The 16792-nt window shown below is 41.4% G+C and overlaps 1 protein-coding gene across 1 annotated transcript in view; it reads right to left on the reverse strand.

Moving 5' to 3' along the window:
- agbl4 (AGBL carboxypeptidase 4) overlaps positions 1–16792 on the reverse strand; it is a 690087-nt gene that overhangs the window by 105859 nt on the left and 567436 nt on the right. The window contains exon 9 of the mRNA XM_048602285.1: positions 10670–10781. Within this exon, the coding sequence (XP_048458242.1) occupies positions 10670–10781 (112 nt within the window). The remainder of the gene's footprint in view (positions 1–10669; positions 10782–16792) is intronic.

Consider the following 16792-nt stretch of genomic DNA (forward strand, 5'->3'; position numbering starts at 1 on the left):
ACTGAAATGCCTTGCAAAGGAAGTGGAATTTTCATGAAATGTTATGACCCGCTAAATTTCGCTACTGTCTGCTAGTACAAATATGAACAAAACAGCTGAATCCTAGCAGTGAGGTGAGAATAAATATTTTTGAGTTCAAGGCACCACTTGACCAACTGTGGCAACAAGGAACCATAAGAAAATTGAAGTCAATGATGATCAGTATGAAAATTCTGCACTGGTTGGAGTCATGATGAATACAAAAGTTGTGGCTGTTGTAGGCCAATTATCTCAGCTCTAAGATTTTACCATAGATGTTCTTCAGGGTAGTGCCCTGGGCCCAACCACCTTCACTATGTTGTCAATAGTGTTCATTCTATCATAATTTCAGAAGTTAGGATATTTGTACGGTGCTAATGCTACTACACTAATGCTTGCACACTGTTCAATACCATTCACACTTCTAACAAAACACAGAAGCTGCAGGAGCTGCAAGTTCTGAAGAAGGGACACTGGACTCAAAATGTTAACACATTTTTCTCTCCACAGATGCTGCCAGACCTCTTGAGTTTTTCCAGAAATTTCTGTTTTTGTTTCAGATTTCCAGCAGCCACAGCTCCTTGCCTAATTCTCAGATATTAAAGTAGGTTGTGTCTACGCACACCATGTCTGGGGCAATACTCAGGCTTGGGCTGATACGTGACAAGTAACATTAGCTCCATAAGAGTGCCAGACTATCCCCATCTCCATCCAGACAAACTCTAACCCTCTGCACAGTGCCACACAACACAATAGAGGGTATCCTCGATGTGAAGATGGGACTTCATCTCCACAGGGATGTGTAGTGGTCACTCATATTACTACAGTCATGGATGGAGGCATCTGAAACAAGTAGATTGTTGAGGATGAGGTCAAGTATATTTCATTCTATTGCTAATTCCCTCACCACCTACCACAGACCAGTCTAGCAGCAATGCCCTTTAGGATTTGGCCAGCTGGGTTAGTAGTACTGAATGACTCTTGGTGATGGACAATGAAGACCCCCACCCATCCTGTGGCCATGCAACTCTCAGTGCTTCCCCAGGTGGTGTTCAACATGGAAGAGTACTGAGGGATACATGTTGTGAGGGCATGAGGGTAGCTCCACTGTTCTTCTTCCAAACATGCCATAGGATCTTTTACATCTACGTAAGCAAGAAGATGGAGCCTCTATTTAATGTCTCAGTCAAAAATGTTGTTAGACTATATATTTTGCAGAGGGGCATGGGACATTTTTCTGTGTTAACAGCACTATATAAATGCTAATTCTTCATATTGAGTTACAGAAAGTAATTTTAGGAGTGGTGACAAAAGTGTTGAAGAGATGAAGGCAGGACTACAGGAGGAGCAGAATGTGGACAGATGGAAGATTTGGGAAGGAATTATAATGCGTGAGGCCTACAAGGTTAAAGTGACGGCTGCCTACGGAATAGTAAAAGCAATAGGCTGCAAAAAAGTCAAACGAAATGCAGATTGGAAGGCAGTAGTGAAGAATTGCAGCTGGAGCTCTGAAGGAGAATACAGAACTAGGGAGAAGTAGGACCACAGGGGAATTCAAACATAAACTTAGAATTTTATTTTGTGGTGTTGTGAGAACTATAAGTCAAAGTAGCTTTGCTGAGACAGGGAAAACAGGTGAGTGATACATGATATGAACCGAACCCAGGTTCCTGGCGCTTTGAGGCAGCAGTGCTAACCATTGAGCCGCTGTGCCACTCGCTGTGCCACTCAGAATTCTTTGAGAAGTTCTGGTAAATTAGACAAATTAAGTACCTGCGGTGCACTCAGACTTAATTAGAGCCTTTGACCAGATATCATAGAATTAAGTAGTTTTAATAAAATCCACTTTTTGTATTCATTTTGTATTGTACATGCTAGCAATCTGTGAATATTGTAACGTTAAGGGAATGTATAGTTTCAAGGAGTTATTACATTTTATTGTTCAAATTATTAGTTACACTCAATACCATTTTGGAACAAATATGGAACTCGCTTCGAGACTTTCAATGGACAGAACAGGTCAAAAATTGCTCAATAATCAATTTAGGTAGTTGGATGAAGGGAATCAGAGGGAAGTATTTTTATTTCTGGTTACTAGTCAGCCAGTACTTAGGAGGAGGGATAAGAGGTGATAATGCCAAAAAGCTGGTGCTGTAGCTGTTGAGAGTCAGGAGAAGCCTTGGAAGCCAGGAGGTGTACCTAAATGTTGGCGGTAGGGCTCAACAAATGCACTAGGAGCTAGAGGGGTTTTTGAAAAAACCATGTCTCTTTATTGTCTAGTGAAGTTGAGAGTGAGGGTGAAGGAAGCCCGTAAGCAGTATTTCCTTTCAGCAACTGAGCAAGATTAGGTTCAGTTAGGGTTCCCTCTTAGCTTTCTCTTCTTTAAGGAAAACAAACCTAGACTATCTAGTCTCTCTTTATATCTTTCCGATAATATGGTGACCAGGCTGCACACTGTACCACCTTCAGGCTAGACAGATTAGCCATGGGAATTGCAGGGTTACATGGAAGGGCAGTATGGATTCAATGAGCTTAGTGACCTGCTTCCACACTATAGGGATTCTATGATTCCAGTTAATAAGCTAATTTTGATCCAGATTTCCTGGATTTATTACTATCTTGACCACTCTCCCATGTGAGACCTTGTTAAAAGGTTTACTGAAGTCCAAGCAGACTACATCCACTGCACTATCCTCATCGAACTTCTGAAAAAATTCAATCAAACCTGTCAGACACAATTTTCCACTGACGATGCCATGCTGACTATCCTTGGTTAATTCTTCCCTTCCAATTGCAGACTAATCTGTCCACCAGAATTCTTTCCAATAGTATCACTACCACTGATGTTAAACTCACCGGTCTATGGTTCCCTGGTTTATCCCCACCACTCCGCTTGAATAATTGTACCAAACTAGCTGTCCTCCAGTTCTCTGGCACTCTTCCTATGGCCAGGGAGGATTTGAAAATTAATGTCAGGGTACCTGAAATCTTCTTCCCTTGTCTTCCACAGCAGCTTGAGGTACAGTTCTTGTGGGCCTGAGATTTATCCGGTTTTAGGCATGCCAGAAGCCCTCCCTCTCAACTGTAATTTGTTCGAGTAAACCACAGTCCTCCTCCCTGATTTCAACAACTGCCATTCTTCTCTACTGTGAATACAGATGTAAAGTACTCCTTTAAAACCCCATCTATATCCCCCAGTCCCATCTATGGTTATTAATCGTGTTTTGTCCCTAACAGGTCCCAATCTTTCTCTGGATATCCTCTTGCTCATTCTTAATATACTCGTAAAACACCTTTGGATTATCCTTTATTTTACACGCCAGTGTTTTTTTTTTCATTTTCCCTTTCCCAATTTTTTTAAGGAACCCCCTGCATTTTCTACACATCTCCAGGGCTGTTCAGGAAATTTCAGTCCCACTCTAGCTATACAGGAGCATGCTGGCCCTACATTTTCACTATTTTTTGAAAGACTCCCACTGCTCTGATGTAGATTTTCCTACAAGCAGCTTCCCCCAGTCCACCTTGGTCAGATCCTGTCTTATTATATTAAAATCAGCCTTCCTCCAAATCATAACCGTTATGGTCCATTTTTGTCCTTGTCCATGACTTCATTCAACCTTATTGAAATGATTTTTCATCGATACTTCTACTACTTTCCCAGCCTTGTTTTCTAAAATTAGGTCCTACACTGTGCGATATAGGAAATTCTAAATGTTGGCTAAAAAGCTGTTCTGGATACATTTTAAGAATTCCACCATCACTTTATCTATCCCAGTTAATATCAGAAAAGTTGAAATCCCTTACTATTATTTGCCTATTGTATTTAAGCTTCTTTGAAATTTGCTGAGATAGCAGTCCTTCTATCTCTCCCTGACTGTTTGGGAGTCTATAGTACACTCCCACAATGTGATTGCTTCCTTTTTGTTTTAAGTTCTACCATAATGTCGCAACTGAGGAGCATTCTAACATCATCCTCTTTATTTCAATAATAAACTCTTTGATCATTATTAGAACATTACCTCCTCTTTCACTCCTCACCTTCTCTCACCTAAAGTTTCTACACCCCAGAATATTGAGCTGCTCATCTTGCCCCTCCCTCCTTGATACTAGTGATGTCATATCTATGTGATAATCAGCGCCCTCAATTCATCTGTCTTACTTGCAAGACTTTTTGTATTAAAATAAATGCCAACAAAATATTGTCAAGCTCCCTTTTGTCTTGACTAGTTATGCTCTATGCCAGACTGACTTGGCTTTTCCCTACATTTGTCTGTGCAACACCCACTATTGTAGCTCCATGCTGTATCCCATTCCCCTGCCAAATTAGTTTAAATCCCCTCCAACAGCTACAGACCTACCCTCATACCCCTCACAAGGATGTCGGTCCCATTGAAGCTCAGATGCATCCCACTGGATTTGTACAGGTCCCACCTTCCTCAAAAGCAGACCGCATAATCCAGGAATCGAAAACCTTCCCACGTGCACCAACTCTTCGGCCACACAATCATCTGATCTATCCACCAATTCCTATACTCATTAGCATGCAGCAACTAAAGTATTCTAGAGATTACAACTTTTGAGGTCCTGTTTTTCAATTTGTGACCTAGTTCCCTAAATTCTTGTTGTAGGACCCCATCTACCTATATCGTTGGTACCAATATGAACCATGATCTCTGATTGCCCTGTAGCCATTCAGTGATATCCTTGACCCTGCCCCAGCATGGCAACACATCATCCTGTAGTGACATCTGCAGCTGCAGATACACCTGCCTGTACCCCTCAATATTGAGAACCATATAGTTGTTGCTTTTCCTCTCTACCTGCTCCTCCCTTTTGCATCTGGGTTCTGATTACACTCCCCAGATGAACTGGCACTCTCTGTTTTCCAAAACAGAGAAACTGTTCTTGTGTGAGGTGCATTCTGGGGCTTTCCTGTCTGCCTGCCTACTTCAATTCTTCTGACTGACAGTCACTGATTCCTTCCTTGACTGAATTTCCTCAATCTGTCAGATAACCACATCTGAAAATGTGTTATCTTTATAATATTCATATAAATGAATGCACGACAGTACCTCCAGCTGATTCTCCAGCTCCAAAGCTTGGCCTCAAGCTGATCAAACCAGTGGCACTTGATGCAAATGTGGCCCTCCAGATGGCCAGAAACTGATTTCCCAAATACTGCAGGCCATGCAATGTATGGGACTGACTGCCATTCTTTTATTTAAATAAACTCTCACCCTAAACATAAGAAGTAGAAAATGCAGTAAGTTTTCTTCTGGAAAGAAAAATCTAGAACTCTTACCATTCCTTAGTGAAGCTTTGAAGTGGACAAAACCAACTCACCCACTACATACCAATGAGTTCACTGTTTTGTGCTGATGTCAGCCTTTTGACAACCGTTCTGAATTTTGACAGGGTTCCTTTTGGGGTTCAGCTGATGCTCTGACTGAACTTGATCTGTACTCTCCCCTCAGGCTTTTATCAGGAAGCTCAGCTCCTACCATTCAACTCCAGGTTCGCTCTGCTGCGGCACTGTCTGGCTCCTACTCGAGTCAGAGTAGACTATAAACTAGAAAAGTCTTATCCTTATTTATGTCCCAAGCCCCACTCTAGTCCACTCTCTCAATTCACTTCACAGTGACAATGACTTGCTGCAAACTCCTTCCGGTCCACTTCACTCTGCTGCTTATCTGTTGCACACTTCTACCAGACCCCTTTATTGTCTCTTTTAAAAATGAATTCCAAGGATGTGAATTTTACTGGCAAGGGTGGCATTTGTTTCCCATCTCTACTTATCCTAGAGAAGGGGATGGTTACTCAAGTTCCTGAACCATTGCAAGTACACCTATTGTGCTGTTATGAAGGAAGTCCCAGGACTTTTACCCAGAAATAATGAAAAAATCATGGTAAAGTTCTAAGGCAGGGTGGTGTATGGCTTGAAGCTGAAATTGCATGTGATATTTTCCCATGCATCTGTCTGGCCCTTCTAGATCACAGGGGTTGTGTGTTTGGAAGGTGCTACCAAAGGATGCTTGGTGAGTTGCTGCAGTGCATACTGTATACTATTAGCACTCCAGCCACTGTGCACTAATGGCAGGAAAATGTTAAAGATGGTTGGATGGGATGCCAATCAATTAAGTTGCTTTGTTCTGGATTGTGTCAATTTATTTGCAAGTTGCTTGAAGTGCACTGATCCAGACAAGAGGAGAATATTCAATCAAACTTAAATCGTGCCTTGTAGGTGGTACAGAGAGACCTTGGGGAGTCAGGAGATGAGTTACCTGTCAAATTATCCCCAGTCTTTGACGCAGTCTTGCAGCCACAGCATGTATATAGCTGAACCAATTAAGTTGGAAAAGTCCCACCACTGTCTATTGCTGCTCACTGGAGCGAAATGTTTCATTACTTGCAGTCCAACAGGTTCAAGAACAGCTTCTTCTCTGATGTTATTAGGCTGCTGAATGGACCTCTCAAATTTCAAATTTACTGCTAATCTTGCTTTTGTACACCTCCTGTGCAACTGTAACTTTGTATGCCTCGCTCTGTTCACCCTATGGTCTGTATGTCCTTGTATATTATGATCTGCCTGTCCTGCATGCAAAACAAAACTTTTCACTGCATTTTGGTACATGTGACAACAATAAATCAAATCAAAATCAAATCCCATCTATTTCATTCTCTAAACCACTGAGCTACATCTTTGTCACTCACTAGTTTATGTAAGTCTAGAGCTGATCTGATGACACTTTATTGAAAGATTCTGCATGCAACCCCAATTTAGATACATTCACTTCGATTTAGCTAAATCCAGTGTATCAAAACTTTGTGCTAGCTCAGTAAGCTGCATATGCAGTCATTTAATTTTTTACAATTTGGACTAATGTAACCCTAACCCAGATTAACACCCAAATTATTCCAAATCTTTATCTTCTAAAGAGAATCACTGTAAAATCCACCTGTAACTGAACAACCATAAATGATTGAAACACAGGCTTCTGCCCATTGTGCTTGTGCTGGTTATAATTAAATCAATCTAAAATTATCTCATATTTTTCTCATAGCTTTGCACTTTTTGGCATTCATTAGGGATCACTGCTGAGACGAGAGGAAGTTAATGGCTGCAACTTTCTAAAATGTAGCTGAATATAAAAGCTTAGGGCTCATTCTTATGGTTTTCTTTCTGGCTAAGTCTGGGTCAGGTTTTCTGGAGAGTTTCTTGCCATGAGGCTAATTGGTATTCTCACCAATATCTTACCAAACCTGTCTCATCAATTACATTTGGATATCTGCTGAAAGACTGGTGTCCCTCGTACATGCATCATCTTTAAAACACAACTCTGAACCCAGATAAGCACTACTGTTCCGAGGTTGCCCAGCTTGATCAGGTAAGTATGCACAAGATATCACAGCAGGGGAAGATGGCATTAAATTTGTCCGACAGGGACCTTGAGGTTCTGGCAGATGGGTGGTGCAGCAATGAGGTTCTTCTTGGACGACAATGAGAGGAGGCTACACCATTTGAGCCTAGAAGCTTGGTCGGAGATTGCCACCAGGGTCAGCGTTATTCTAGAGTAAAGAGGAATGCCAGCAAAAAAAAACTCATCTACAGTAAGTGCCATGCTCTTTTCTCTGCTACCCCTCAAACTGAATCTATCACTGCCACTGCACATACCTCCTACCAAGATTTATGCCTCACCACTCTGATTGTCATTTGCAACCCATTCCCTCACTCAGCAGCCTTAGCCTCCCACACCACCAACCCTGCATGCCCTTTGTACTGCCTCCTCAGTTCATTGGTACATCTCATCACCTTTTACTTATATGCGCCAGTGCTAACAGGCATGCATCCACTGTCATGTCACTCTTTTCTCCCTTTTTCTCTTTATCACAGGACAGCCCATAACAGGACACACACAGCCCATATAGGTAGGGTGAACGGTGCCCAACATTTATATCCTCAACTCCTATAAGGAGAGAATCCTGTCCCTCACACAAAAATACGAGGACTGTTCCTGTGGGGGACATAAAAACATCCATGTCCCGTCAAAAAGTAAGCATCACTCTTCCATTAACCCCGCTATTAATCTCAATCATGGTACACCACTGGACATGATACCTTCTCTCTCTTCGTATTTCAAGTTCTGTAAGCCTACCCATGATGTCTGTGGAGAAGCAGTCAGTTGTGGAATAACTGCCCTCCTGGACATCTGAAGCTGACAGTATCAAAAGATTCAGAGGAAGCATTGGCAAGATATCTCCTGTACTCCTCACCAGCCTGGACACTGACATTTCAGTGAGAACTGTAGACGTAGAGTATGAGGGGACACAATCTGGTGAGCACTTCACAGTGACAGCTCCACAGTTGACTGATGAAGAAATGGCTCAGGCAGCTGGCAGTCAACTGCCAGAGATCAGTCACCAGCCCAGGCAGTAGATGACACTGTGGTGCCAGGCATCAGGGACATGATCAAAATGCATATGGCATCTAACCATAGCCTTATACAGACTCAGAAATACATTTCTGTTCTTGTATTCTAGCCCCCTTGAAATGGATGCTAACATTGCATTTGCCTTTCTAACTGTTAACAGAACCTGCATGTTAACCTTAAAAGAATTCTGAACTAGGTCTCCCAAGACCCTTTGTGCTTCAGATTTACAAAGCCTTTTCCCATTTAGAAAATCGCCTATGCCTCTATTCTTCTTACCAAAGTGCATAAACTCACACTTTTCCACATTGTATTCCATTTGCCACTTCTTTGCCCATGCTGCTAGTGTATCCATGTCCTTCTGCAGCATCCCCGCTTCCTCAACACTACCTGTGCCTCCACCTATCCTTGTGTCATCTGCAAACTATCAGGAATGCACTCATGTCCAGATTGTTAATTTAATATGAATAGATGTGGTCCCAACATTGATCCCTGTGGAACTCATGTAGTTACCGGCTGTCATCCTGAAATAGACCTCTTCATCCCTATTCTCTGCTTTCTGCCAGTCAGCCAATCCTCTGTCCATGCCAGTACCTTTCTTCTAACACCATGTGCTCTTATTCAGCTGGGTCCTTTGCAGCACCTTGTTAACGACCTTCTGGAAATCCAAATTTTTCTCCTTTGTCTAACTGACTTGTTACCTCCCCAAATAATTCTAACAGATTTGTCAGATGTGACCTCCCCTTGACAAACCCCTACTGACTCAGCCCTATTTTACCAAGCACTTCTGTACAGAATGTGGTCACAGCCATTAGCTTACTATTGAACTGGGTGCCTGTCCCTGCACAAAAAGTGTCCCTGTTTGATGCTGGTGTGTGTCTGTGCTTCCAGAGAGCATTGTCAATGCGTAATAGAAGGGCTTGGATGGTCGTGATGTATTGGCTGATTCCGGATGCCAATGCTCGTTCCCTCCACTATCAGCATAGTAATGATGTATGGGTGTATTATTTCCAAAATGCACTGCAGCAGCAAGAATATGTGTCATTAACAGCGTCTTACAAATTTGTGTTTTCACCATCTACGATAAAGGCAACAAGGGGCACATGACTTGAAGTGCATCCCTGCTCCTCCATTGTTGGAGAGTCAAAATTTTTGAACTCCCTACTCACAACATAGTGGAAGCACCTTCACCACGAAGTCCACAGAAATCTGAGAATATGATTCTCTGCCACCTTCCCAAGGTCAATAAATGGTGGCCTTGCCAATGATATTCACATGCTATGAATGAAAAATATTAACATTAATTATGATGAAAATATCTATTCCTGGAGCTCTGATAATGAAAGTGGAGGGCTTATGCAATTGGAACCTGGACCTAGAGTAGTTAAAGAACAGCTACTGAGAGTTACACGACAATGTAAAATCTAGCACAGTAAGTTTAATGAAAATAACTATTATACATGTGGCATTGAGAAGATTATTTCTTACAACTTAAAGAAGAAAATTCAAATTTGAAGGAAGAAAATGTTGTTGTAGCTTGGTTCCTGTGTGTGTACTCTATCACAAACTAGAAAATGAAAATGTCACCAGAAAGTATCAGTAATTACGAGAAACTTTAGATCTTGGAGAAAATTGATTTAAGTTTTATCAGTTATATCCATATACAGGGTACCTATGGCTGCAAATTACAGTTTAAAATATTCAATACTGTCAAAAGTCTGATCCCTGGTGTTTTAATCGATCAGAAGGCTGAACTGGAGGAAGTGAAAGATTAAGATTTGAAATAAAATCTGAAAAAAAAATACAACATCAGGTTAAGAGGAAGTTCAAAAGAACAGAAAGGCCATTGAAAAGTGCAGCTGTCTCCAGTAAATTGCAGGAAACGAGAGAGCAATTATATTGTTGCCAAAATTTCAGTCAGCTCCAGAATTTATCAATTATTCAAATAGTCAATATACGCTCAATATAAACTCTCTAGAGCTTGACAATGAAAAAAATTGGAACAATACACCGCAAGTTAAACCTACCTTCAACCAGAAAAAATTCGGAATTGTTTTTTCAAAGAATGCTCGTGTGGCTTTTGTGCAAACCATCCTGAGCAGAATTGGTTACAGTTTTGGCAGCAGTTCTTGGAAAGCCATTTACAAATTGTTGCATTGAAACTACAAAATGACAGTCCCTGTTCTGTTAAGACAAGTCTCTGCCTTTTCATCATTATTACTCACCGGATTATCATACATTTGTACAATTAGCTGCTTTACGCCATAAAGTGTAGGATGAGCCCAAGCAGAGGGATCCTGCCAGTGTCGATTTAGATCAAACCCCATTAAAGAGCACCTAAAGAAAGAGTAAAGCATGATTTATCAAAGGAGAGCTTGTACATTTATGGCACTTTCGTTTGAGGTTTTTAAATAATACAGTAACACTAAGTATTGGGTAGATATGTGCAATATCATCATAAATTACATAAAATTAGTTGTTTAAATTCATTTTTTAAAAAATGTAATATTCATTTTATCAGACCTTCTTAAACACTAGACCTTGAAATTCTTGAACTCTGTTTTCAGAGTTTGGAGACTGTGATTCACAGCCTGCTCCTTACCTATTCAGATGAAAATAAGCAGCACACTAACTTGGTGCATCAATCTACATAATTATAGCATCTGGCCAAAACAGCCCATGCTGTTTTCTTCTTTTTAATGCAACAGGCTATCTTTGCATCAATAGGAATACAAATAACATTCCTCAGAAACAGCCTGTTGCAACCAGCCTATTCTTCACTGACCCTCTTAAACGGAAATTTTATGTGAGAATATTGATGCAATCCAAATTATAGTAAAGTCAACACTATAGCAGAGAGAAAGCCCTAAGGTGATAGATGCTGGAGACATTAGTAATAAAGGGGACATGGAGATGAGGAGAGATGGAATGGTTTCGTTAAGAAATCAGGAAATCAAGAGGCCAACTGTTGAAGGCTGGAGGTCTTGGCAGCAGTGTCATAAGAAGTCTAGTGTCCTTGCAGGTCTCAATGTCTGTGAATGTATTCTCACAAGACGTTTCCTACTCACCACAACATCCAGCTCATGTGCTGCTCAATAAACTACATCTCCATTACCCATCCAGCATCAGTTCCTGGCACCCAAGACTCATACCTAATATCTAGATGCACTGCTTCATCCAACCAATGATGCTAGTCTCACACTCACTTCTTGCTGTGTCCAAGTATCTCCAGCTATTCAGGTAAAGAGTACATATGACCCAAATATGTTGCAATGATACAGCTGACAATCTGCACTCTCTCTCATAATTCAAACAAGATGAGAAAGAAACAAAAATGAACTGATGGGGTACTACAATGCCCGCATCTCTTGAACCATATAGAGCAGATGATTGCTTGCATCACGGTGACAGCTGCAAGAGCCTGAAGCATCCAGTTTCATTGAGAACATTCAGAATATGTGGTATGTTCTTGCATTATTCCATTTTTCAGTTCCCAGGGCACCACTGCTCTTTGGTAAATTGAGCAAGCTGCTGATTGAATGCTCTTCAATCCATCCTTATAAATGAAGTTCCTCATCTCTGAAACCATTCTTATAAACGACTTCTGCACTCTTTCCACTGCATTCACATCTTTCCTGTGTGGCACCCAGAGCTGTACACAATGTTCCAGCTGAAGTCTAATAAATGTTGTATGTAAGTTCAACATCAACTCCTTGCTGGTGTAATCTATGCTTTATTAATAAAGCCAAGGATACTGTACGCTTTTCTTATTGCTCTGGCTACCTGTCCTGCCACTTCCAAATATCTGTATAAATATAAACCAGGTCGCTCTTCTCCTGCAATCCCCCTTAGAACTGTCCCCCCTGTTTTATATTATTGTGCAATGTACTTCCTAAAAGATACATCACACTACTCAGCATTGAAACTCATCTGCTACCTATCTGGCCAATCCACCAACTTGTCTTTCCTTCCTGACTTGTACACTGTTCCTCCTCTCTGTTTCTATATCTTCCAAATTTTGCATCATCTGCAAACCGTACACCAAGATCTCGATCATTAACATGAATATCAGGAAAAGCAACGGTCCCAATACCAACCACTGGGGATCTTTGCTAAAAAATCTTCCTCCAGCCTGAAAAATATCCATTGACCACTACTGTCTATTTTTTATCACGCTGCAAATTTTGTATCCATGTTGCTGCTGATCCTTTTATTCCATGACTTTTGGAATTTAGAAGAATAAGATCCGATCTTACTGAAACATATAAGATCCTGAGGAGAACTGACATAATGGATGTTCCTCTGTGGGAGAGACTAAAAATAAGGAACATAGTTTAACATTCAGGGTCTCCTATTTTGAGATTTGTTTGTTTTGGAAGGTTGTTAGTCTCTGAAATTCTCTTCCCCAGGGAGCAGCAGAGGAAAGGTCATTGAATATTTTCAAGGCTGCGTTTAATAAGTTCATAATTGATAAAGGCATCAAAGTAGGTAGGAAATAGAATTGAGACGATAAGCAAATTGGCCACGGTCTTATCAAATGGCAGGACAGGGCTCAGTGACCAAATAGCCTATTCCTGCTCTTAATTCCCAGGTACATATGTTCCAGAAAGGTTTCTGTCACTGTCAAAGCGTATCGAGGAAATAACCACCAATTGGCTACTGTCAGCATGGCTGAAAATAGGAAGAAAGGAAGCTGCAGAGTCACACACAGTCCAGCATTCTGATCTCCAGCAGATTACTAGGATTTCTGACATGGGCTCTGTGGAATGTCCTTGGCACACCAATTTCACAGAATGACAACTTCACATTCCCTTCATCATTGCCTTTCCGCCAGTGCTCTTGCATTTTCCCAGCAGCTCATCAGCCCAGACTGTTACCATCTAAGCTGAGGTGGTGCCATCCCAATCAAGGTATCCTAGAGCTGCTTGATCTTGCAAGGTCAACTACAGTCTTCTCACTGAAAATCAACAGCATTAGCGATGGCCAACTGAGATATATTAGAGATGTCATCTGCTTCTGCTTGGAAGCATCTCACAAAAAGAAATTCAGGAACACAGTCACCAGTGCAGCCTCTGGCAAAAACCTGCAAACTATCAAGCATTTCCACAAACTCAGGCAGAAACATCAGAAATTAGTCAGTAATGATTGATGATTCCTTGAAATAGTATTAATGTGGAGTCCTTCCTGCTGCAGTGCATATTTAAGTAAGCATATCAGCTAGAGTGGTGAGGACAAAAATTGTAGTGTTTACATCAAATCAGCAGTATATAATCTACTATTCTGTTTATTTCTGCTGCATGCTCTTAGGGCCAAAAACTACTGACCTTACTAAAATAGTATTTGATGGTGCTGACCCAGAAGTGTGTGTATCCACAGTATTGATGTCATTTTGGAGCCAAAGTGGCACCTGTAGTCCTGAAACTTACAGACAAAATATCAAAGCTTAGGCAGAATTTAAAAGTAGCAGCTGTAATGTCAAGTGGATACATAGCCCATTTTGCTGCCAGAGCAGCAAATGCAGAAAATCTGCCCTGTAAAGTCATGCACAAATTGCTACCACTGTTCTTTAGTCTTCATTACACAGTCAAAATTTAATATACAATAATCACTAGAGCCCATGAGTTCATCTATTTCTACATTTTTAATCATTTTGGTTGACTGCTATATGTGACTCCATAAATTTTTCATCTTCCCTTTCCCTGATCCATCCACTTCACTAATAAGATATTTAAATCCTTCATGATCATCACATTGTAATTCCTTGCATCTACTCCTGCTTGTCTGAACAGGTTATATCTACCTGTTCACCTTGAGCTATTGATCGATAACAGTCATGAGTAATTACTTTGTTGCTCTTATCGACATTAATTTCTACCAAATTACTTCTGCTATCTGTTTTTTTAAACATTCTTTTGACAGATGTTATGTTGTGCCTTACCAATCATGCTCACACCTCACCTAATTTATTAGACTGATGTACAGAAAACATTTGGAATCCTTTAAGTTTAGTCTTTTAACCATCTTTGACCAGCTGCTGTATTATAGTAATGCAGTTAAAGTCCATAATGTCTCTGTATTTGTTTTGATCATAAATGTCTGCACTAATATAAAAGCTTGGAAGTCTTATTTCAACAGTTACTCACTTTCCATTTTCATCCTATTTTGTGTTTTTGTGTATGTGCAGAATGACATCGACCTTACACTGGTACCATGAGACACTCATGTTTCAAATAAGTAGGTGATACTATCATTAACATAGCAGAGAAAGGAATTTCAGACATGTTGATACCAATATTAACATAACAGAGAGCAATTTCAAACAGGCATTTTATTTGTGTAAGTCTTATTATTTCAATATGCAACAGAATGTTGATAGTTGATTCAGCAATGGTAATGCCATTGGATGTCACGGGACAGTGGTTAGGTTGTCTTTTGTTGGAGAAGGTCATTGCCTGACATTTGTGTGTTGTGAATATTACTTGTCACTTGTAAGCCCAAATGTGGATATTGTTCAGGTCTTGCTGTATTTAGAGATGGACTGTATCAGGGTTTGAGGAATTGTGAATGGTAATGAATATAGCGCAATCATTGGTGAACATATCCATTTCTCATTTTATAAAGGTGGGAAGCAGCTGAAAATGATTCAGCCTATGGCATTACCCTAAGGAACTCCTGCACGGCTGTCCTAAAACTGAGATAATTGATCTTGGACAACAACAACCATCTTGCCTTGTATCAGATATGACTCCAACCAGTGAAGAGAATACCCCCGATTCTCATTGACTCCATAGTCAATAAACGTGGAGCTGGACAAACGCAGCAGGTCAGACAGCATCAGAGAAGCAGGAAAGTCAACATTTTGGGCCAAAACCGTTGGTCAGTACTGGGGAGGGGGAGGGGATCCCAGAAATAAATGGGGGGTTGGGGCTGTGGAAAGGTAGGTGGGATTGTAATAGGTGGATGCAGGTAAAGGATTATAGTGATTGATCAGTGGGAAGGGTGGAGTGGATACGTGAGTAGGAAGATGGGCAGGTTAGGACAATTCAGGGAGGTGGAACATGACATAAGGCTGGGGGTGGAGAGATTTTGAAGTTGGTGAAGTCAATATTCAAGCCCTTGGGCTGTAAGCTCCCGAGGCGAAATATCAGGTGTTGTTCCTCCAGTTTACGTTTGGCCTCACTCTGACAGTGGACGAGGCTAAGGATGGACACGTCACCAGGGAAGTGGGAGGGGAATTAAAATGGATGGTACCTGGAAGGTTGAGTTGGTTAATGCATGAAGAACACAGACCGTCTGTGAACCAGTCCCCAAGTCTGTGATACACAAGAGACCACATCGGGTGCAATAAATCAGGTTGAATGAAGTGCAGGTGAATCTCTGCCAGATCTAGAAGGATTGTTTGGGGCCTTAGACAGAGGTGAGAGGGGAAATGTGGGAGCAGGTGTTGCACCCCTTGCAGTTGCAGGGAAAGGTACCGGGTGTGGTGGAGAAGTTGGTGGGGAATGTAGAGGTGACAAGGAAGTCATGAAGAGAATGGTCCCTATGGAAAGTGGACAGCAGTGGGGAAGGAAATATCTTTCTGATGGGGGGTGGGGTCTGATTGTAGGTGGCGGAAAAGTCAGAGAATGATGCGTTGGATTTGGAGGTTGTTGGGGTGATACGTGAGGATCAGGGGGACTCTATCTTTATTGTTGTGTGGGGTGAAGGGGTTTAAGGGCAGAAGTGTGGGAAATGGGGGAGATGAAGTTGAGGGCATCCGTAATTACAGAGAAGGGGAAACTATAGCCTCTAAAGTAGGAGGATAATTGGATGTCCTGGAATAGAGTGCCTCATCCTGGGAGCAGACACAGCGGAGGCGGAGGCAGAGGAATTGGGAGTATGGGATCGCATTTTTGCAGGAAGGTGGGTGAGAGGAGGTGTAGTCGAGGTAGTTGTGGGAGTCAGTGGGTTTGAAATAGATGTCAGTGTCAGTCGGTTTTTAGAGATGGAGATGGAGAGGTCCAGGAATGGGAGGGAGTTGTCAAGAAATGGTCCAGATGAATTTAAGGCTGGGATGGAAGGTGTTAGCGAAGTTGGTGACCTGCTCGAGCTCCTCACAGGAGCACCAGGCATCACCGATACAGTCAGCCAGTCATTTTTGCTAGGGTTACTTGATGGCACGTTTGATCAAATGTGGCTTTAATATTAAGGGCAATCATTCTTATCTCACTTCTAGAATTCAATTCTGTTGTCTATGCTTGAATTAAGATTGTAATGGGATGAGGAGCTGAGTGACTCAATTTAGGTGTCAGTGAGAAAATTATTGCTCAGCAAGTACTGACTGATAATACTCTTGATACCAACACTTC

Source organism: Rhincodon typus, chromosome 10 (genome assembly GCF_021869965.1).
Source record: "Rhincodon typus isolate 14 chromosome 10, sRhiTyp1.1, whole genome shotgun sequence".
NCBI lineage: Eukaryota > Metazoa > Chordata > Chondrichthyes > Orectolobiformes > Rhincodontidae > Rhincodon > Rhincodon typus.